Consider the following 21,536-nt stretch of genomic DNA (forward strand, 5'->3'; position numbering starts at 1 on the left):
TCTGCGCCTCTGGGAGGGAGAGATCTTGGCCACGATTTCTGCTCCTTTCAGAGCACCTCTCGCTGCCTTGAGGTGCTGGAAATGGGAAATCCAGCCCCGCGGGGACCCTTCCCTCACGCATTTATTTCATCCACGACCACATCTTGGATCGTGCTCGTTCGCCACGGGAGAAGGTGCCAAATTGGCTCGCGCCCGCTCGGTGCCTGACACAAGGGCAGCTGGAGGCAATCAGGGAGCAGGGGGAGCCTTTTCAGCCTTTTCCTCTCCAAAACAAGCAGATACAGCAGCGAGGGGGGGAAAATCTGGCTCCGAGCAGGCAGCCAGCTCGGAGCCAGGCGGCGAGGCTGTACAACCCCCGTCTCCCTCTTTGTTTTCTCTAATTGCACAGCCAGGCCTCCAGGGCACAGCCTGTTTCTAGCCGTGCCTTGGGACAAAGCCTGGTGCTGTGGGGCTGGGACGTGCTGACCCGGGAACAACGGGGAAGGCGTCCTTGGAAGAGGGACCCGGCTGGTTTGGGCTTCGCTGGGGAGCGACGCGGGTGCCCAGCAAGCTGCTGCTCGCAGGGGATGCTGCTCATGGTGCAGAGCCCCTGGGCAACCGGATCTCCTTTTGCAACTGCTGCCTCGCCTGCAGCTGGCTCCTCAGGGCGTCAAGGCGGAATTACAGCCCGGCAGACAAAGCCTGGACGTAATCTCCCCCGCACCAACGGCGTGGCAGGGGGGGGAAAGCGCAGGGAACGTTCCGCAGGGCGGGCTTCAAATGAGGCGAGCCGGGGTTCAGGATGTACGCCGAGCTGCTTCATCACCGCCCCTAATGGCTTAACCACCAAAATCCATAGTCATAAATCAAAGCAGGAGCGCCAGCGGCCTCTGCTCGGCTCCACGGGGCAGGTTATGTGCGTGCGCTTCTCCTGCAGCTGCCGGGGCTCGGCCTCGGCGTTTGCTGAGCCCGAGGAGAGCTGATACGATCAGATCTGTCTGTCTGCCTCCGAAGGATTAGCTGAGTCAACCGGGAAAGGGCTGAGCTCGTTCATCACGCTCTTTTCGACACTGAAATGCGCCCTGAAAGTAATTTCACCCTCAATTACAGATCCCACGGTTCCGCGGGATGTAATTACCAAAACCACTCCTTTTCTATGCATTTAGCGCTCGGGTTTGGGCACTGCAGCCGAGGCCAGCTGACGAGCTCCGGAAAGGGGAAGCGAGGGGGGGACGGCAGGGCTGCAGCTGGTCCCCCCCGTCCCGGGGAGGTGTCACAGATGTGCTGGCAGCGGGACCCCGCCGCGCGGGGCCGTCGCCAGCACCGGGCCAGAGCAGCTGCGGCTTTCCCTAGCCGAGTCCCCGTGTCCTCCGGGGACACAGGAGCCACAATCAGCCAGCTCTGCGCCCCCACAGCGCTGCAGACCCCGCGCTGCCTTTTTGCAGATGCCCTTTGGGCCCCTCCGAGGGTCCCCTGGGATGCCAAGGCACCTCCCCGGCCCCAAATTGGCACCGAGGGCACGGCAGCTCCCTGCCACGGCCAGCCCCTGCTCGCGGCTTCCCTCAGCAGATGACGGGGTTGGACTAGAGGATTTCAGAGGTCCCTTTTGACCTTGGCCGCTCGTGATTCTGCGATGCCCTTCGATGGATGCATCTCGCCCTCCTCGTTCAATGCCCTCTGCCAATTTCCCTGCTCCTCCAGCTGGAGACGTGCGCAGGACCAGCACGGCTTTAATCTGCAGCTTTAACAAAAAAAAAAATAAATCTTGGGTTTTAGCAAAAGTTTGCCCTGAGTTCGGCAGCCGGGGAGGACCCTGCTCCATGGGGTCTGGCCAGCTTCCAGGCACCGAGACCAGGCGAGGGCAGGAGCATGGCCCCGGCACGATGGAGGGGCCAAAAACAGCACCCGAACAACGTGAACGCGGGGGAATAAAGCCCGTCCTGAAGCCGTGCAATAGCCTTGAGGCTGCTGACGTGCTGATAAGCAGGTGTTGTTTGCCTGTGCTCTGGAGCAAGCGTCTTTTATCTCTTCCTTGTTCCAGCTCGGGAGAAAACACCCGGCAGTTTTGCTGTAATCCATCACGGGCCCACCAGGCCTGATTCTTTTTTTTTTAAATTTTATTTTTAATTTTTTTTTTTTTTATATATATTTCTATATTCCTGCAGCACCTGGAGACCTCTGGGAGGTGCCAGCAGGTTAAATCCCAGCTGGGACCGGAGCCCCCCACCCCTCTCCCCCAGACCCCTTCCAGGAGCACTGGCGGCTCCCTGCAGGACCACGCGAGGCCGGCGGTGCAGAATCGGTGCGTGGGCGCTGAGAAAACCCGGCTGGCACCCGCCGCAAGCCACTTGTGCTAAAGGAGCCAGATGTCGAGCTGATTTCAGCTGTTTTATTAGCAGGGTGATAGCGCCTGTGAGTTCAGGGGCCTGGTGCCTCGGCCACTCGCAGCACCGCCACCACCGCAGGGTTCTTTTTATTATTTTTTGCCTTTCCATAAATAACTGCAAATCCCTTCCTTTGCCTTGCCAGTGCCCTGTAGCGCTGCTGACAACACCAGACTCTCAGCAGCTCCTCCGGAACGACATTAAACTTAAACCAAATCGCGTTGTGTGTTAGAGCGCGGATGCTTGGCTGCGTTTTCTTTTCCTAATGATGGGGGCAGTGGGAATTGCAGCACTTTTAATTCCTCCTTTTGCCTCCCGTGAACTGTCCCGGGCTCTCCCCTCACCGCGTGCAGCGGGTCGGAGGCTGCTGCAGCCCCGTCCCCTTTTGTACGGGCTCGGTGCTCGCAGCGAGGCTGGGAATGAGCCGGAGCAGCCTGTGACCAGGCTCTCAGGATGGGAAACTGCTGCCGAGCGGGCAATAAAGGTCATTAAACGTCAGGGAGAAATAAAGCCGCCTTTTTTATTATTCTCTCCCCTCGAAATGGTTTGGAAGCGGTTTGTGCTGTAGAGGGAGATGAGGACTGGGGCACCGCACGGCGATGAGGCAGAGGCAGAGACACGCAGCAGAGCCGTGGGAGCGCTGGGGCATCACGCCTGGGGTCGGTGGGGGGACGGCAGCACCGTGGGGCCTGGCCATGACCCAGGGACCTGCAAACAGAGGGTGAAATGGTCGTGGTGCCCTCCGAGCGGGCAGCTGGCTTGGGGATGTGCCTGTGAGCTGCTGGAGGTCACCTCCTCGGTGGCACAGGGCTGGCACCCTGCGTTGGCACCTCCTTGGTGGTGGCACAGGGCTGGTTCCTGGTGTTGGCACCTCCTCGGTGGCACAGGGCTGGTTCCTGGCATTAGCAGGGCGCAGGGGTGCTGGTGATGGCACGCAGCCCTTTTGGGAACTTCCAGCCACGGCACACGGTGCCTTGCACTGGGGCTGGCACCTGTGGAGATGGAAAAGCGGGGGCTTCGTCACCATCTCACCTTGGTTTTTTTTTTCTGCTTTAACAGACGTAGCTTTAACCACTTGTTATGGCTGTAAATGCTTGCAAACCCGTCCCTGGGATGGGAGGCTTCGTCCGCCCCAGGAGCGGGCTGGGGTGCACGGGGCATGGCTTTTTGCCATCACGCAAGGGTTAAAGGTAAAAAGCAACCCCTTGGAGCAGCCCCGGGGTCCCACCGATCCTGCCTGGTGCTGGGAGAGAACATAGGGTGCCAGCCTGTGCCTCACACGGTGAGAATGGGTGCAGGATGATGAAAACGGGCTCATTTCTTGTGTTTTGGATCTGCTCACCTCGCCGCTCGCTCTGTCACCTGCAGCGTTTGCCCTCTGTGCCACCACCTCGCTGCCTTCCTGCAAATACTTCCTTTTGCGGCAAGTGTTGCGACGTTTGGGATTGCCTCACCTGTGCAGGGACGGTCACTTGGTCACTCCCTGGTTTTTGGGTGACACGGAGCTGCCCTGGGTGCCCTGCAGGGCGGCTTTGGAGCCTGCTGTCCCCCCTCCAAGACTGACCGCGGCACTGGAGACCTCACCGCCGCGACGCTCTCCCCGTATTTCTCCCGTATTTTAACCGATGGCTCCAGCACCAATTACTGCCTCCAAAGGCTGTGTTTATGAATTCCTTGCTGGGCCGTTACCCGCCGTGTGACAGAGCTCTGCACGAACAGCCCCGCCGCTGCCGGCTGTTGTCACTGGAGCAGAGATGGGACCCACCATAGGGCTTCAGGAGCGCACCAGCGAGGTGGCTTTGGGGGCGCCGTGCAAAATGACATCGGTTTGCATCAGTTCGGTGCATGTGAAGAAATCATCACCCTGAAAGCTGGACATGGGGCTCGAAAGGTGGCTGCTGTCCTTGTCCCCATCCCGTCCCATCGCAGAGGGCTGCAGGAGCTCGAGGCAAAGCCTCCTTTCTTGGCTCCTGGAGTTAATTTAATTGCTGTTCTCTCTTCTTCTTGGTTATAGTGTTCATGAGTTTGGAAGCTCTTAATGCAGAACAATTAGGGATGCAGTTCCCTGCGGATGGAGCAATTTCCTGTTTTGCCTTTTTTTTTTTGTTTTGTTTTTGTTCTGTATCCAAAACCAGAGGCCTGTCTGCATCTTGTGCCGAAGCCAGGGCCTCCTGAGCTCCTCTGAGATGGGAAACGCAGACAAAAAAGCGAGCGCGTTTTCGCAGAAACGGCGCATCAGAGATCCCACGCTCGTGGGTGCTTGCGCTCAGAGCTCAGCTGAGCTTTGTTTGCCGGGAAGTATCGAAGTGTGATTGAAAAAACAGCCTGCCTGTAGCCCTCTCCACTGCATCGCCGGCATCGAACCACCTTGGCCACCTTCCCCTCGGTGCTGCGGCTGCCAGCGGTGTCCAGAGGGACACACGGTGCCCGTGGCGTGCCCAAACACCCCGGGGCTTTGCAGCCAGCTCCCGGGCAGCCACCCTGCCTCCCGCCCAGCCCCGTGACGCCGCGGCTCGGGGAGCTGAGCTGGCGCTCGCCGCCGCGACCTTTGCGCTCTGCGCTCCCGCGGCCCCCCCCCCGGCTTCGCTCCTCGCCCAAGCAGGGACAGGCAGCAGGGAGCAAAGCCGTGCTCCTGCCTTTCGTGTTGGAAGTGGCCGGGCTTTACGAATAGCTCTGGCTGCTCTCCCCTGCCGTGGCACAACTTTTCGGTGCTCTGCAGGTGACGGGGAGGCTGTGGGGTAATTATAACGCTGCCGCCCCGCCTCGCGTGCACCTGGCGTGGCGCTGAGCCCTGCCGACACACGTGCTGCAGCAGGTGTTCGGGAGCTGAGGGGACCCCGGGGGACTCGTGGGGGCTTTTTCCTCTGCAAAGAAGGCAGCGGTGGGGACGGTGTGTCTCTGACAGCCCGCTGCTGGTTCCACGTGGAGGTAAGTGGCGATGCGGTCGTGCCCCTTGCAGCCTCCGGGAGGTCTCGGGGGGCTGAGCACCCCCGAAGCAAGCAGTGTGGAGCTCTGCTGGCTGCTGCTTTGTGCTGAATTGCGGGGGCTGCAGGCACGTTGCTGTGTTTTTGGGCTTCTTTCATATCCAGAATCCCAGCTGTGATCACCGGGCAAGTGGGAGGTCAGCGCAGGCCTTGTCCCCTCCATCTTATGTGCTTCGTCTAGACGAGATAGAGAAAAACCCTGTATTTAAATGCACACAAGTGCCAGCAGAGGAAAACATGCAGTGATGAAAGAAATAAGGTCTTCCACCCAGCAGGGACCCGCAGCACCTTCCAGCTCTCTCAGAGTTGGTACCAACTGCTGATTTCCATCCCCACGCCGGGCAGGTTCGGTAGAGGAGCAGAGCGTGCCGAGGTACCTGCATTTCCCCAGCCCTGTGCGAGCAGCAGGAAGCTCCGGTGACCTCCTCATCGGTGATTCACCCAGGAATAAGGAAACGAGAGGGATTTCCCAAGTGCTGCGCAAACAGGGGCGTTCAGCTTGGGAGGGTCCGGCTTACCGCCACCAGCAGAGATTGGATTAGGAGGGATTTGCAGAGGGCCAGCCTGGCAGGATGGCTTGCTTGGGTGTTTAGCAGCCATGTCACAACCACGCGGGGTGTTATATGATGTGTGTTGGGTTTTGTGGTGCTGGGTTCGCAGGGATCCGCAGTGACAGCACCTCCTGGAGGTGCTCCTGGGCTGGGGACAGAGGGGACGTGGCCACCGCGGTGCTGCGTGGCCTTGGGAGGGTGCCGAGGGAAAGGACATGGGTGTGTTAGAGAAACCTGGCAGCCTCCTCGCCCTGCAAATCCGAAGCAAATCCCTTAGCCCATGAAGTCTTGGGAGGTGAGCTTAAAGTGGGGCTCGGGTGGCCGCGCAGTGCTGTGGGTCCTTTTCCATGCAAGCTCATTTCTTGCCGCGCAGCGCTGTCCCGCGCCACGTGCTTTTGATGCGCTCGGCTGCAGCTGGACACAGGCACGGCCACGTACAAGGGGCTGCCCCTCTTCTACGGGGCTCGGCTCACAGCCTGGGGGCAGCCCTGGCTCCATGGTGTTTGCGTGCAGGGCTTTTTGTTTTTTTTCTGGAGCCCGCTGGCAGCACAGATGCTGTCGGGGCCAGCACGCAGCCCGGGGCTCGCAGCGCTCCTCCCTGCGCTCGCTCCGTCCCCGTTGTTCCCTGCAGCAGGATTTTGCATCACATCCTCCTGCCCCCGAAACCTTGGCTCCTTTCCGGAGCTGTCACCGCCTTCCCCTGCGTTTTGTGCCATTTGCTCGAGGGCAGGCAGCAGAGATTGCCCAACGGTCCCTTCCACGAAATAAAGAGGTGCTTCCCCTTCGCCCCGCTCCGGTTCCACCTCTCTGCCCCCCTGCAGGTGCCGGGGAGCCCTGGGGTGATGCGAGCGGGGCTCTTACACCGCCCGCCTGCTGCCGGAGCCTTGCCGTGCCGTGATCTGCTGGGGAAGGAAACTAGGGCACTCGTCGTGTGCGGCAGACACAGCCGCCCCCGGAGCCTTATTCTGCGAAGAAACGGGGGGTGAGGCGACGCGCCGCCGCCTAAACCCGTGGGCAGAGCGGTGCTGGGGGTGCTGGGCTGGGGGCTGGTGTGTCCCATGGGTGCTGAGGCTGGGAGTCAAGGGCAAGTCAAGCCAAGGGCGGCAGCAGCAGCACCAGGGCTCGAAGCTGTGCTTTAGGCACCAGGCACCCACGTGAAAACCGAACCGGCGAGAGGCCGGCTGGCAACCCACCCCCGGCATCCCATTATATAAAAACTGGGGAGCTGGGACGTGTTTTTACATTCCGCTTGCAATTTCCAAAGGCAGAGTTAATTACAATCATCGCCCTCAGCGGACCGCCAATTAGTGATGCTCTCGGCTTTCTGCTGAGCTCGGGATTTTGTCACGGCCGCGTGGTTTCCTCCGTGACACGCGGCCCACGGGCGCGCTGATCCTTATTTTCCTGCCCACGGGGGATGCTCTGGGGCAGGAATAGGAACAGGGGCTCTGCTTTGGGGTTGGGTGGGTGTGATAGAGGAGCGGGGAGGACAAGCAGGAGCCTGGATGCCCCGCTGGCACGGGGGGGGGGGGCTTCCAGCTGCCCCTCATTGCTTGTGGGTGGGCAGTGCTGCAGGAGCTGGGGGGCCGGAGCCCCCCCAAAGCAGGGGACACTTTAAGTCTGTTCAGGCAGGTGACAAGGTCCCTCTGGGAGGGCTGAGAAGTTTCAGGGGTGTGGGGGATCACCCCCCCCCCCCCCCCGGGGGGTTGTTCGCATCTCTTTGCATTGAAGACTTCCCCCCCCCCCCCCCCTGTGAGCACCCCAAAATTGCCACCCGGGCACGTAACGCCTCACCAGGGACACCCCTCCCAAGGGTCCCACGTCGCCCGTTCCCTGTCTCCCACCTCTCACCGGGGTTTTTCCTCGCACGGTGCTCGGGGCAGATGCCTGGAGGGGTCGGGGGCAGCGGGTCTGGGTCACTGAGCGTGGGCAGGGGCAGGCAGGGGGGGGGACCCCAACCCCACGGGGCTCCAGCCTCGCTGCGCAAGCTGCTCTCCCCTGGTTCCTCCCCCCTCCTTTTCTCCCCCTGACTCCAATTTTTAATCTTTTTTCCCTGGAGCAGCTTCTTCTGGGGGAGCAAAACAGGCAACTCACAGTCCTCAGGAGGGGCTCGAGCGACGGGGGGGCTTAAAAAACAGCTGAAGGTGATGGAAAGGGTTGGGAAATCCCTCTTCGATGGGGAGGACTTTATATTTATACGCTCATTATTTCGGATAGCCGCACGCATGGACAGGCTTGGGGGGGGGGGGGGGGGGAAGCAGTCTGGGGGGGGGGGGGGGGGTCCTGTTTGTGGGGTGCCCACCGCAAGGCACGGGGAGGGGGCCGGGGCGGCTCTCGGGGAGCCGTGAACCGTGGCGAAATTGCACAATGGGCTCTTCCTTCCTTCCTTCCTCTTCCTCCCAGCCGGCGCCGCAGCAGCTGCTGCGCGCTGTGTGCGTGCCTGCGTGGGCGGCCGGGGGGGGGGTGGTGGTGGGGGAATGGGGACGGGGACGGGGACGAGGCGTGCGTGAGCCACGCAGGGAGGGACCACTCGGCCCCCGCGTCGTCCCCGCGTCGTGCCCGCTGCCCAACGTGCCCGCCACGCCGATGGTGCTGACCCCGGGCGATGTGACGCTGCTCCTGGGCGCAGGTAAAGCAATGGGGTGGGGGGGGGGGGGCGGTGAGGCTGCGAGCTGGGGGGGGGGGCAGCTCTGCCGAGACCCCCCTGCAAAGACAGGCCTCAGCTGGGTGGCACAGTGGGGGTTTAATCCATCCTCTTCCTCCATCGCACGCTGGGAGGTGATGGATGGGTTTCTCGCGGCCTCGCTCCGAACTCTGCCCATCGCTCGGGTGCTCGGGGGGGCAGCACCAACCCCCCCCCCCCCCCCCCAGCTCCATCAGCACAAGGCTTTGGCCGTGCTGCCGCGCGTCCCGCACCAGAAACCCGACGTCTCCTCGGGAATAGGGGCAGAGCGTGCTCGAGGTGGGGGGCGGGGGGGGGGAAGCCCTCCCATGCCTTTTGGAGGGCTCCTGGCTAAAATATACCCCGGCTCCCTGGGGCTCGCGGGGGGGATTGTGCCAGGTGAGCGGATGAAAATGGGGGTTGTGGGGTGGATGGCTCCGTTTCGGGGCTCCCTGGGGTGTGTGCGCGGGGAGGGGGCACGCTGGGTGCCCCTTTCACGGGGTGAAAGCTGCGCTGTGATGAGTGAGAGCAGAAGCCGCTGCTGGGCACAAAAGACTGCCTTATGTGCAAGGCAGGGCTGCTCAAGAGACATTTAATTCTCCTCCGAAGGATCAGCTCCCCGGGGAGCTGCCGCCTGGTGCCCGGAGGCAGCGGGGGGAGCGGGGAATTTGGGGGGGTCCTCGCTGGGCCCCGGGGCAGCTCGGGGTCCCAGGCTGAGCGAGGAGGCTTTGGGGAGCGACCCGCAACAGGGACCCCAGCAAAGGGGCTGGGCAAAGAGCTGGAGCCCGGACAGCAGGGCTGAGCAAGGACACGGCAGGATTAAACCCTGATAAAAACAGCCCGTGTCCTTGCTGCCGGCGCGGGGAGCCGAGCTCGGGGTGGGGGAGTTTGGGCTCCTGTCGTTCCCAGGTTTGTTTAAGCGAGGAGGTCTGCGTGTTGAAATATTCCCGGGACACTTTCGGAGGAGGTGCGGGTGCGAGACCCCCCCAGATTTATGGCATTTGCAGGGCATTTGCGGTGCGCTTGGGGCTGTGGGGTGGGGGTGAGCGGGGTTGAACAGGACTGACCAGTTCCCACGAGGAAACAGGACGTTCCCTTGCAGCGCTGGGAGTTTTCCTTGGCAGGAGAGAAGCTTTTTGGCCACGGTGCCTTTGCACAGCCCAGCTGGGACACCCGGCTCCGGGACACCCCACTCCTGGACACCCCTCTCCAGCTGCCAGCTGGGTTTGGGATGTGCTTCAGGGGGCAGGTGGGACCGGCGCGGGTCCCCGACGGGCTGCAGCGTGGAAAAGTGCCAGGGCTGAGCACCGCCAAAAAATTTCCTTGTGTCTTTCTTCTTCCCCGGGCAGCATCCCCAGTGTGGGGTGCAGGTGGGCTGGAGGTCCTCAGGGGCTTCCCGAGCCCGGTCACTGCGCTTTTGGGAGCAGAGGACTGCAGGAATATGCACCCCTGTAGCTCCAAGAGGGCAGGCAGAGGTTTTTCATTTTAATTACAGTCTTTAACTGGAAGTTTCCCACTCGGAGCACAGGCTCTTGTCCACGGGAGAGCATCGCTCCCCTGGTGTGAGCACCGGCAGCCCTGACAAATCTGCCCCAATGGGTAACAGCTGAGCGTCGCTCGGTGAGGATTTGGGGTTGGTTTTCTCTCTCCTCGTGTGTCATTTCATCAAGCTTTGCGGGGGGTGAAGGAATTTGGCTGCAAACCTGGGTTGGGTGGTCCCGGCCAGGAAGGATGCGCTGGGACCAGGCTGTGCGGTGGGGAGCGGGGACTCGGTGCAGTGCGAAATGTCACAAAGCTTTCGAGAGGCGTGGGCGAGAAGTCACGAGCTTTTAAGCTTTTTAAAATTCAGGACAGGTTTAGTGCAGCGATGAGTTTGTTAAAGCCTCGGTTAAAGTGCCAGCAGCCTGTTCCAGCTCCAGCACTGACGACTTTTGCTGCTGCCTCCCTCCCGTTCCAATTCCCCTGCCTCTTGCAGCCAGAGCCACGCATTAACCTCCCCTGCTTAAATGCTGCAACATTTGCTCGCACTGGCAAGCCCAAATCTCTCGGGAAAGCTCCTCCTTTTCCTTCTCCTCCAGAAATCTAGCTGAGCAGATAGTGCCTTGGGATGGCTCCTGGCACCCAGATACACATTTCTCAGATGAAGGAGGGACAACTCGTGCAGCCGCCTTTCTGCGTGTGCCTCCGGCCGACTCTTTCTTGGTTGCGACGTTCCCTGGCTGCTGTGCCCGGGGGGGGGGAGATGCAGATTAAACGTGTGCCAGCTGCCCCGGGGGAATAGAGATGTGCTGGAAGATGCTTGTTGGGAGGAAGGCTGCGGTCTACCTTGTCTGCCTGGTCGAGCTTGGTGAGCAAAGAGCCCGGGGGCTGCAGGAGCTGGGTGATGCCGAAGCTCCTTGTGCGGTAGCAATGCTCCCGAGCGGCCCCCAAGGCCCCTTTTTAACCCTTCTGCTCCCAGAATCAAAGCAGCAGTGGCTTTTTAGGAGGGTGAGGCCCCAGGCTGTGTGCGGGCAGTGGTGGGAGCTGGGGATTTGGTCCCTATTTCGGCCGTTCTCCTCCCGGATCTGTTGTGCGGGGCAGTGGCAGTGCTGCGCAGAGGGTACGGGGCTGCCTTTGGGCTCCTTTGGCTTCTGGAGCTCTTCTGGGCTCTGTACTGAGGGGCTGGGAGAAGCAGGATGGGCACCCAGCACCTTAAAGCACCTTTTGTGCCCTTCGTTCGGTGGCAGTGTTTAATCACGGGCTGCTGAGTGCGTGGTTAAACCCTTTTGGACGTCCTCAAGCAGAGAGCAGCTCCCATCCTGGGCAGGTTTCTGCCGAGCTTGTAATGCTGCAGATACCCAATGTGAGTCCTGGGGTCTTGCTCAGACTGCACCCCAAATTCTGTCTGCTGGAGGGTCACGGTCTGTGCATGATGAGGACGTGCAGGATGGCAGAAAAAAAATGTCAAGGTGTTTTAGAGGAAAAGCAAGCTCCTGGGAGCTGGTGCAGGGTCCGGGCGGTGGCAGCGATGCCACCCGCCTGCTGCACACACCTGGCAGGGCTTGGGGACATCCCTCTGCCTCTCCTGGGCACCGGCACGGCCTGGGTGGTGCCTGGGGGGAAGAGCAAGGTGCAGTGATGGAAGGAGGCGCACACAGCACCGTGGTGTCCATCCTGGTGTGCTCCCAGCCGCGGCACAGCATGGAGAGGTTGGGGACGAGCTGGTGGCTGCCAGCGCTGTGACTCGGCACCTCTGAGCCCCAGAAGAAGGCTCTGGACGACCTCTCGAGGAGGTCTCGGCTCCATCTGTGCAGAAAGGACTTTGCGGATGCCCTGGGAAGCCGGGCTGGGGGAGGATGGATGAAGCAGGCAAGCGGCCAGCTGGGCTTTTTTGGCAGTGCCTGCTGCACCGCAGCCTCCCAGATGCTCTGCTGCCCTGGAAGGACGATGCTCCCGGTGGTTTGCTGGCTGCAGCAGTGTCCTTGCAGCTCTTCCTGGGTCCTGGTGCATGGGGACACCGGTGCCAATGTCAGGGAGGGTTGGAGAGCAGGGATTTGGGTTCTCCTGGCCCCAGGGGCCGGTAGCAGAGACTGTGCCCAGCATCTCCTCGACCCAAAGGGGCTGTGAAGAGGGGGATATTTCTCCAGGGATGAGGCTCCGGGGATGATGATGAGCGTGTTTGCTGGCTGCTGGCTTGTGCCGGCCCACTTTCACCCATCAAGCAGGGAGATGTCACATCCCAGAAGTGACATACAGAGCTCAGGCTCACATTGTCTCTTCTGGGCTAAAGGATGAAAAACGCTCTTGAAGGGTGCAGAGAGCACGTGAGCACCATGTGGGCTTGCTTATTTATATGGGATGGGGAGCAGCCCCCTCTGTCCACCTGGGGTGCCCCTGCCCTGTCCCTTGCAGCTGCTGATGGGCACCCTGGGGACTTGGGGTCTCCTCTCCCTGCTGCGTGGTGGTGGTTCCCTGGGGTCATCCCCTCACTCCTGTCCTTCCCCTGTCTTTCAGATGCTCTGCGGTAACCTGTCCCCATCGGCAATGGCCTCGACACCCCGGTGAGGGCCAAGAGGACGAGCACCCATCCGATCCCCCGAGCACCACGTCCCCCCCGCGATAGCCATGGACGCCCCCCTGGACGTGCCCGTAGGGAACCTCATCGACTTCGACACCGAAACGCCCGCCCGTGCCCCCTCGGAGCCGACCCCTCCGGATGTCCCCAGCGGCAACGGGCACATGGGGGACGTGGCCGGGGAGGAGAGCGATGCCACCGAGTCTGCGGACAGCGACAACGACACGGGCGGCTCGCCCACGCGCTGGGGTGGCCGCCGCCGCTCATCCTCCGCTGAGTCCTTCTCCTCCAGCCAGAGCACCGAGTCGGCCAGGGACGAGGCGACGGCCGAGCGCCGGGACTTCATGCGGCATTACGTGGAGAAAATCTTCTCCGGGGGGTGAGGGAGAGGGGAAAAAGCCCCCGGGTCCCCTCGCCGCGGCTCGGCTTGTCGGGAGGGATGGAGCAAACCGAGCGTGACGAGCAGCAGTGGTGCTTGGCTTTGCTCGGGGGCTGAGCAGCTGTCTCTGCGGCTCAGTTTCTGCTCTGGCTGTCGTCGGTTTTCCCTTCTCCCTCCCCCTTTTGGCTTGTCTCCTGCCAGGGAGGAAGAAAAGAGCAGCATGACCGGGAGGATGGCAAAATGGATGCGCCCCGCGCCATCCCCTTGTGTCAGGATGCTGCTTAGAGGGGTGCTGGGTGGGAGCTGAGCCATCATCTGCCGTGCAGGGGATGCCAGGCACACCCTCAGCTTTAATGGCTTTTATTTCCCCCTTTTTCTGTTTCAGGGAGGATCTGGACCAGGAGGAGAAGGCCAGGTTTGGGGAGCTGTGCAGCGGCGAGAACGGGAAGGGCAGGGAATGGTTCGCGAGATACGTGAGCGCCCAGGTAAGGGGGAGGCTTTCTGCCCACCTCCCTGCGGCGGGGGCTCGGGGGGGCTGAAGCTGCCCGTGCCAAACCCAACCCTGCTTGTGCCTGCAGCGCTGCAACTCCAAGTGCGTGTCGGAGCAGACCTTCTACCGCCTCATGCAGTCTTTCGCCCTCGTGCTCTTTGAGTAAGTCACGGGGGGGGGTTTGCTTCATTTTGCTCCCCCCCCACCCCCGAGATCAGAGCCAGCAAGCACGAGGCTGCTTTGGGTGCCATCGCTGGGCATCATCCTCAAATCCCCGCTCCGTTTCAGGTGCCACCAGATGGATGACTTCAGCCCCGCCAAGAACCTCATGACCATGTGCTTCACCTACTTCTACATCGGTAAGGGGCACCCGCGCCCATGGGTGCTGCTTGTGCAGGAGGCCAAGTGCTTTGGGTGCGGATGCCAGGCCTGCTGTCTGCGTGGGAAGGGTGGCGGGTGGGCTCCGCAGCTTGGTTCCCCCTGGCTGGCTCTGATCCCGATCAGAAAAGAGCCCCCGTGGCCCCAGAGCCGTGCAGACCTCGCTGGGCTGGGTTCTCATTGCTTCTCGCCGAGGGTATTCATCTGGGGGGGTGGGGGGGTCTCCAGGTGCTCCCCAAGCCTGGGGACGTGGAGGCTGAGCCCCGGTGGCGTTGCCCCCAGGGAAGACCCACGCGCTGCCCCTGGAGGCCAAGGAGAAGCCCACAGGCAGCATCGACTCGTACCTGAGGTCGGCCAACAGCTGGCTGGCCGAGAAGAAGGACATCGCGGAGAGGCTGCTGAAGAACACCTCGGCCAGGACGGAGAATGTCAAGGGCTTCTTCGGGGGCCTGGAGACCAAGCTGAAGGGTCCCGCGGCCAGGAAGAGCGAGTGGGTACCCCGAGGGTGAGCAGGGGGCCGAGGTGTGCGCCCGTGGGGTGTAGGGACACCCAACGTGGGGTTGTAGTGGCCATGGGGAGATGGTTTGTGGCCTGGTCCCGTTGATTTGTACGTTGGTCACTGGGCACCTCGAGGCCTGGGAGTCCTGTGTCCTCGTGGGGACGGAGGTACGTGGGTCCTGGAGGTGGTGCCACTGCTTTTGGGGTCTCCTGCATTGCCTGGGTGTGGGGTCCAGCTGGGACGGACACCACAATCGCCCTTTTCTGGCCCCAGGGATGGTGGCAGGGGTGCAGGAGGGCTTCCAAACCGGGGGGCTTCCAAACGGGGGTGCTTCCCGTGCCAAGGGTCTGGGGCTCTGCTCCTCTGGCTCATCTTCTCGGGGGCTGACGCTGGTTTCTGTGCCGCAGCGAGGGGGAGGACAGGCCGAAGGAGAGGCTGAAGAAGACGGGTGAGTGGAGCCGGAGCTGCTGAATGGTAACGGCACCCCTGGGGAAGGAGCGAGGGTCGGAAGCTGTGGGGTGGGGAGAGGCAGCAGGGAGGACGGAGCTGCCTGTCCTAGAGGAGTGCTCCAAAGGGGCCGTCTCAGCTCGTGGGTTTGGAGCAACGACAGCTCCCGTCCCGCAGGGGTGTCTGGTGGCACCTTGTGGCACCAGGTTGTGGAGGTTTGGGCACCTCTGAGCTTGCTTCTGGTGCTGTGTGCCACCAAACGGGCAGTCCCGTCCCTCGAGCATCCCCCTGGGACAGCCGTGCCCTGTACCAGAGCTAACACCTGCCCCCAAAGCGCGGCCAAGGGCTGAGTGCTTGGCTCACAAACCTCGCCATCGGACACCGAGGGGGGGACACACGAGTTTTTTTTGTGTGGTGGGAAGGGGGGCATCACCCAGGCCTCGGAGTGTGACTGCGTGTCCCCACAGTTTCCGTGCAGAGCCCGGAGGAGGAGAAGAAAGGGGAGAAGATCTACCTGTACATGCACCTCAAGCAGCAGCCCATCTGGTAAAGCTGGGGCCAGCTGGCTCGTGCCTGGGTTTGCCCGCTTGCCCGCACGATGCACGGGGTGGCAGCGCGGGTGGGAGATGGGGCAGCACAGCTCCCACCTTTTGCAGCAGCAAAACTTCCCTCCTGCACCCGATGGCTTGTAAAACAGCACGAGTTTCCCCCAAAATGGGCCAAATTCGCCAGACTCATTTCATCATCTCCCAGCCCCTGGAATGGAAGGGGGGGGGGGGAGATGGGGGTGGCCCCCACTGACGCCTCGTCCCCCACCCCCCGCAGGCACAACCTGCGCTTCTGGAACGCCGCCTTCTTCGACGCCGTGCACTGCGAGCGCAGGAAGCGCTCCCCCACCACCAGGTAGGACCCAGCCCCCCCAAAACCTCCTAAGGATGGGGAACGGGGAGGTTTTCCTGCTCGTTTTGCATCCTTGTTCCCCAGAGGAAGCCCTAGAGGTGTGCGCAGATAGCCCAGCCAGGGTGGTTCAGCCTGCTGTGGCTTGGTCTGCCAGCAGATCCTGTGCCAGGGGAGGGGACGCCCTGGTCCCCAGTGTCCCCGGGGGGGCCGTGGAAGTGCTGGTGGCTGTGCAGGGGGCAGGCGTCGAGCACCCAGCGTTTTGGCAGCCCCTTTCCGAGCAGTGAAGGCAGATCACGGAGCAGCCAGCCCTCCTGCGTCCTGCCCCCAGCCCCGACCATGAGAACCCCTCGGGACGCTCGGCCGGCTCCGTCTCCTCTCTCTCCTTTTATTGCTTTCCTTCTCCAAGCCGACCAGAAAAAAAGAAGCTGTCGAGCAGCGATGCAGCCGTAACCGCATTTGCTCCGATTAAAGCCCCAAATTAGCGGCAGCAAATGTCTCGCGAGGACGCGCGCCACCGGCAGGAGCGGGGCTGGGGGTTGAGCCCCCAGGGGGCTGGCATCCTGCAGGCTGGGTTCAAAATGCCAGGTCTGGTGTTCGGCCACGGCAAGGGACCGCAGGGCGCTCGGCTGTGGCTTCGTGGCCGTGTCCTCCCCTGCAGGAGGAGTTTTCTCCCCTCGGGAGGGAGGGCAGGGGACGGGGGGAAGGCGACAGCACTAAACTCCTCTTTTTCTCTCTCTTTTCCCTCCCTCCGCCTCTAACGACCTCTCTTCGTCTGTTCTTCTCCCCTTTTCCCTCCGTCCATCTCTCTTGCATGATCTGTAACACGCGACTTTTGTCGGCCCCGTTTCTGCTGCCGCTCCAGAGGGGACGCTGGGGAGGAAGAGGAGAAGAGGTGCGTGCCCGCCCGCATTTCTTCCTCGTTTTGCCTTCACCCCAAACCCCCCCAGCCTGATCGCTCTCTCCTTAACGCTGCTTTTTAAAAAGAAACCCAGCCCGATTCGAGCTGTGCTGCCGCAGCCGGTCACGGTGGCAAGGGGGTGCTGAGCTGCTGGGGACCCAGGGAGCTGCCATGGGAAGGGAGCTGTGTCCCGGGCAGGTTTGGGGCATGAAGTGGGGAAAATCATCCCCCTGTGTGGGGAAATCATCCCCCTCTGCTGCCCTTGCTGCTTGCTGCTGCTTTGTGCAGTGCCTCCATCGGAGCTGCTGCTCTGGGGAGCGGAGGTGGTGCTGCCTCCGTGTCCTGCTCCTGGGGTAGGAAGAGCATTTGAGTGGGAAGATCTGGTCTCTTTTTAATGCACGATTATGCTGCCATCCCCACATAAAAAGAAAACTACAAATGGAGGCCGCACGTTGCTATCACAAGCGCATCCTCCCGGCTGCAAAACTCAGAACCGGTCCATGGGTGCTGGGATCGGGGTGTCTGGAGCATCTGATCCCAAAGCAAACGGCTCCGAGCCATGGCAGCACCAGGAGGGTGAGGGCAGGGAATTGCCCACGTGCCTAAGGCGTGCACCAGGAGCCGGATAACTCCGATTTTGCTTGGATGAAGCATGGGGTGACGTGGTGCTGCTGGGGGTGAGCGAGGCTGAGCCGTGCCAGCCCCGCTGGGTGCGAGCTCAGGGCATATCCCGAGGGTCTCCTGGCCAGGAGCTGGGAGGGGGCAGCCCCCAAGGGGACTGAGAGGCTTCTCTGGGCCAGCACAGAAAAAAAAAAAAAAAAAAAAAAACAACCATAAAAAGGTAGGAAAAAAAGTTACAGACCTGCTTCTTCTGTAACTGGGCCAGTGAGATCTGTGAAGTTCCGCTGCCAGATCTCAAAGCCCCTTCATTTGATTCTTCTGCTTTCTTTTCAGCCTCCAGAGCTGGATTTTATTTTTTATTCTTTATTTGCTATTGTTAGCTTTATCTTGGAGAAATTACTTAAAAAAAAGTCCTTTAAAACATCTCATGTATGCTTCCAGAGCCGTCCCAATACACGGCTCAACCCCTGTGACCAAAGGCCCTGCTCAGCAGCTTTCTGAGGCCGGGGCTGGGCTGGCTTTGGTGGCAGGCTCCCCTCTGGGCTCAGCCCGGTGAAGCTCTCATCCTTTTCCAGTCTCAGCAACAAAATTTCACTCGGTCTGACCTATCCCTCTCCCCGGGGCCATTCCCACCTGGCAGCACCTCGGTCCCGCTCGGCGTGCGCTCCTGCTCGGTCCACTCCTGCTCTTCTCCTCCTCCTCCTCCTCCTCCACATATGTATATATTTCTTCTGCCTGTCCCTCTTTCTCCTTGCCTTTCCTCTTTTCCCTGGCTGTGACCTCACCTGACTTCTCGGAAGGGGGCTGGCTTCACCCTGGAGCTGGGCTTTCCCCAGCGTGCATGCACTGAGCTGTGCCCGGCACCGCCTGAGCACCGCCGCGGTGCCACTGCTGCCCTGCTCAGCATGACTTTCTTCCCAGAGCCCCACCAGCGGGACACCTTCCTTAAAAAAAACAACTTTTCTTTAAGGAGATGATGCTCCGGGTGCGTTTGCCAGGGGGTGCAGCAGAGCTGGGGCATCCTCGAGGGCGGTGCTGCGATTTGGGGACCTGGCTTCAGCTGCTGAACGGGGATGGGATGGGGAGGGGTATGAGGGGTATGAGAACCCTCCTGCACCGCTGGAGAGGGGTGGGTATGTTTGGGGAGCAGCTTGCTGGGGGCTCTGGGAGCTGGAAACCCCACGGCATTGGGGGGAGAGGTGCCGTAGGTGGGGATGCTCCAGCAGAGCCCCGCTGGGATGGCGTCCCCAAGAGCTGCAAGCCCCCTGCTCACCCTCCCTTCCCAAAATGAAGGCACCAAGGGTGCGATGTGAGCTCGGTGCTGGAGAGGCCGTGATATTTCCTGGCTGTCCCAGGGTGTCTCTCATTTTGCCCCAAATTAACAGGTTGGGTGGAGGTGTGCGCACCTGAGCCCATACAGCACGGGGCGTGCTCCAGCAGCCAGAGGGACCGGTGGTGTCCCCCTGTCCCTGGTGGCCTGGGGAGGGGGATGCAGGGGGGGTCCGGGGGGGTCGGTGGTGCCAAACGGGCTCGTGCCTTGCAGGGAGAAGTGGTGCCACATGACGCAGGAGGAGCGGGACGACAGCCTGCGCTTCAACGAGAACATCACCTTCGGGCAGCTGGGGTGAGCGGGGCTCGGGGACTGCTCGTCCTGCGGTGCCGTGGGTCCTTGCCGAGGGTGGTGGGACACTGTCCCCCGCCAGGGACGTCCCGTGTGGTGGGGAAATGGGCAGAGCATCCTCAGTGCTCCTTCCTGGGACCTGTTCCTACCCCTTACATTGTAAATCTGAGCATCGCAGCACCCCAGCGTGCTGCCCGGGGGCGTCCCGCACCCGAGCATCGTCTGGCACCTGGCACCCGGGGAGGAGGAGGAAGGTGGGGGAGGGAGGAAGGGCAGCCTGGCTCTGCCCTCGCCGAGCATCTCTGCCCTTCCTCAGCACCTTCATTCACAACATGCTGGCGTTCGGCCTCAACAAGAAGCTCTGCAGCGACTTCCTCAAGAAGCAGGCGACGATCGGCAACTTGGACGAAGGTAGGGGTGGGTTGGGGGGGGACACCCTTCAGCCTCGCTGGGATGCTTCAGCACCGTCCCAGCACTGCTTTCCCTCTCCTCCCCAGAGCAATACAAGCTGCTCAGCGACCACATCGAGCAGATGGCCACCGAGTAGCCGCCCGGCCGGCACGGCACAGCGGCAGTGAGACGGTGGCTGGAGCAGTTGGGGAGAGAAACGTGCCCCGAACGAAGCCGGGCTGCTCGAGGGTCGCGCACGCACACACAGAGCTGCCCCCAACCTGCATGACCATCCGCCAAACCTTAGAGCTGTGCCGTGGGCAGCCCGTAGAAGTAGGAGCCAAACAGCCCCCGTCCCTCGCCGGAGCCTCCCGCGTCTGTTTTTCAGGGCAGGCGGACCCAGAAGTGGGTTTTGTCGGGTAAAAACAAGTGAACAAACAGAGAAACAATCAAACAAAACCTAAAAAAAAAAAAAAAAAAAAAAAAAAGACGAGAGAAAGCAAGATGAAAAAGAGAGCAACTGCTGCAGCCCCGCTGTACCTGGGGGCTTTGGGGGGCTGTGTTGCTGCGTCCTCAGCCCCCTGCAAAACGCTGCTTGGGGGCTTCAGTGCTCGTAACAGTGGCATCTGGAGGAAAACTCTGTGGGGTGTGGGGCTGCTGAATGCATTTGCTGCTCGATGCCTTCACGAGGCTGGTGTGGATGGTGGAAAATCCGGAGGAAACAAGGCTGCGAGCCTCCTGCATCCCCCCGCCGAGAGGCACCAGGTTGGCAGCACTTGGTTTCAGGGACTGTTAAAGGAAATGGTGGAAGTTTGGGCACTCGAGGGGCTGTTGTCCAGGGATTTGGGGTGCGGGGCACGGCAGGAGGGTCTGCTCTGGGTGGGCAGCAGGTCGTGCTGCGTTGTGCAGTGGGGTGGCACTGGTGACTTCCCTCGCTGTGTAAGGCTCCATGGGAGACGTGGGGAAACTTTTCCTGGGGAAAACCGCCCTGCAATCCCTGTATGGCTTTGTGCGTGGAGAGAAAACAGCATTTGTGCCACACCGTCAGCCTCCATCCGCAGGACACCAGCCATGGCCTCGGGCGGGAGCGCAGGGCAAGGGGGCAGCGGTGCTCGGTGTCAGGCTGTTTGGGAGGATGCAAGCAGCAGCTGGGGGGTTCCCTGTAGGGTTTTTCAGCACACATTTGCTGCGTTTGCTTTTCCCTTCACCCCACACCCTGCTGTGACCTCCAACATGGGGTAGCCGAGGGCTTGTGGCGTTTCCTCAAGGGCTGAGCCAACAGCCCCGCATCGGCTGCGCCTCGCTGCCCGCTGCTCCCCCGGCCCCTTCCCTTCCCGATCACACCCGGAATAGCCCTTGGGACCGCCGCACCCCAAATAGCCCCGTCCAAACACGTCTCCTGCCCTGCTCCGGTGACTGCAGCTGCCTGGTATGCAGCCCATCAGGTTCTGCCCAGCGCCTCCTTGGCACGGCCGCTGCGGGCAGGCTGGGGACGCGGCGAGAGCGCCGCTTCGCTCCGGGGGTCCGGCGCTTGGGGTCGCCCCCCCAAAACTGTCCTCAAACTGGGGGGTCCCATGGGAACGGGTTTCAAGGGGCTGTTGGCGCAGGTTTCCCTGTGATGTGTCCTGCAGGAGCAGGGTTTTTCCCCGTAGCCCTGTGTCTCCAGTGGCATTTCCTTGCTCTCACCCGGGCTGCAGCGAGGGGGCTGCGGTTTGATTTTCTCTGCTGGGAGTCTGGAGCTCCGGCACCCGTAATTATGGGGCTGGGCTCTGCTCCGTGCTGGGTCTAAGGCAGGATCAGTCCCAACACTGCTTTCCCAGGCTTGCTGGCCGTCCCCAGCCCCAGGACCTGGGCAGGGCTCCCCAGAAGGGTGTTCGTAGGGCGAGTCGCTGCCCCAGGGTTTGCACTTTGCGTCTGATGGAGAGGAGAGGTGGGGGCGCGGCTCCACTCGGGTCTCCCCTCAGTCCCGCTGCGTTTATTTTTTTTTTTCCGATGTAAAAAAAAAAACAAAGTTCAGCAGTGAAAAATATATTATTTGCATGTGTATTTTTCTAATAAATAAATAAATAAATGAAATATCCCCCTCCCCCCCGCCCCAAGACCATAAACCTGTCAAGATCCCCTCGTTCCGGGATGCCTGCAGGCTCTGTGCTTATTGATTTAACCGAGACATTTCAAGGCTGGGTGCGGAGTGAGGTGACGTCCTTAAACCCATCCCCACTGGGACTGTGTGAAAAATAATGGGGTGAGAGGGAAACTGGGATAAATTGCCCCAAATGACCCTTGCTCAGCCGTGTGC

General features: G+C 61.4%; 1 protein-coding gene and 1 long non-coding RNA gene across 5 annotated transcripts; both read left to right on the forward strand.

The window, feature by feature from the left end:
• Positions 1-2,615, forward strand: LOC121076889. Its single transcript, XR_005823780.1, has 3 exons — positions 1-1,067; positions 2,145-2,281; positions 2,509-2,615. It is a non-coding gene; the product is annotated as an uncharacterized LOC121076889 (long non-coding RNA).
• A 4,086-nt stretch (positions 2,616-6,701) lies between these two features.
• On the forward strand, positions 6,702-21,264 carry KIAA0513 (KIAA0513 ortholog). 4 transcript variants are annotated; one of them, XM_040571290.1, is made up of 13 exons: positions 6,702-6,880; positions 12,554-12,993; positions 13,379-13,478; positions 13,572-13,645; positions 13,772-13,842; positions 14,144-14,351; positions 14,768-14,808; positions 15,275-15,353; positions 15,633-15,710; positions 16,570-16,599; positions 18,770-18,850; positions 19,164-19,258; positions 19,345-21,264. In XM_040571290.1, exons 2-13 carry the CDS (start codon positions 12,665-12,667, stop codon positions 19,392-19,394), a joined length of 1,236 nt encoding a protein of 411 aa, XP_040427224.1. In that variant the 5' UTR covers positions 6,702-6,880; positions 12,554-12,664; the 3' UTR covers positions 19,395-21,264. The 4 variants fall into 4 exon arrangements, with proteins under 4 accessions (XP_040427224.1, XP_040427226.1, XP_040427223.1 ...); XM_040571289.1 differs by lacking the exon at positions 6,702-6,880 and adding an exon at positions 8,302-8,527; XM_040571292.1 differs by lacking the exon at positions 16,570-16,599 and having other exon boundaries at positions 6,714-6,880.
• The last annotated feature ends 272 nt before the right edge of the window (positions 21,265-21,536 follow it).

This window comes from Cygnus olor, chromosome 12 (assembly GCF_009769625.2).
Source record: "Cygnus olor isolate bCygOlo1 chromosome 12, bCygOlo1.pri.v2, whole genome shotgun sequence".
NCBI classification, from domain to species: domain Eukaryota; kingdom Metazoa; phylum Chordata; class Aves; order Anseriformes; family Anatidae; genus Cygnus; species Cygnus olor.

Excerpts from the sequence above, each read along its gene's own strand:
- KIAA0513 (XM_040571290.1), top strand. The coding sequence starts at position 12,665 with ATGGACGCCCCCCTGGACGTGCCCGTAGGGAACCTCATCGACTTCGAC. Across the intron at positions 15,354-15,632 it reads CTCAAGCAGCAGCCCATCTG|GCACAACCTGCGCTTCTGGA; the intron begins GTAAAGCTGGGG and ends CACCCCCCGCAG. Across the intron at positions 18,851-19,163 it reads ATCACCTTCGGGCAGCTGGG|CACCTTCATTCACAACATGC; the intron begins GTGAGCGGGGCT and ends GCCCTTCCTCAG.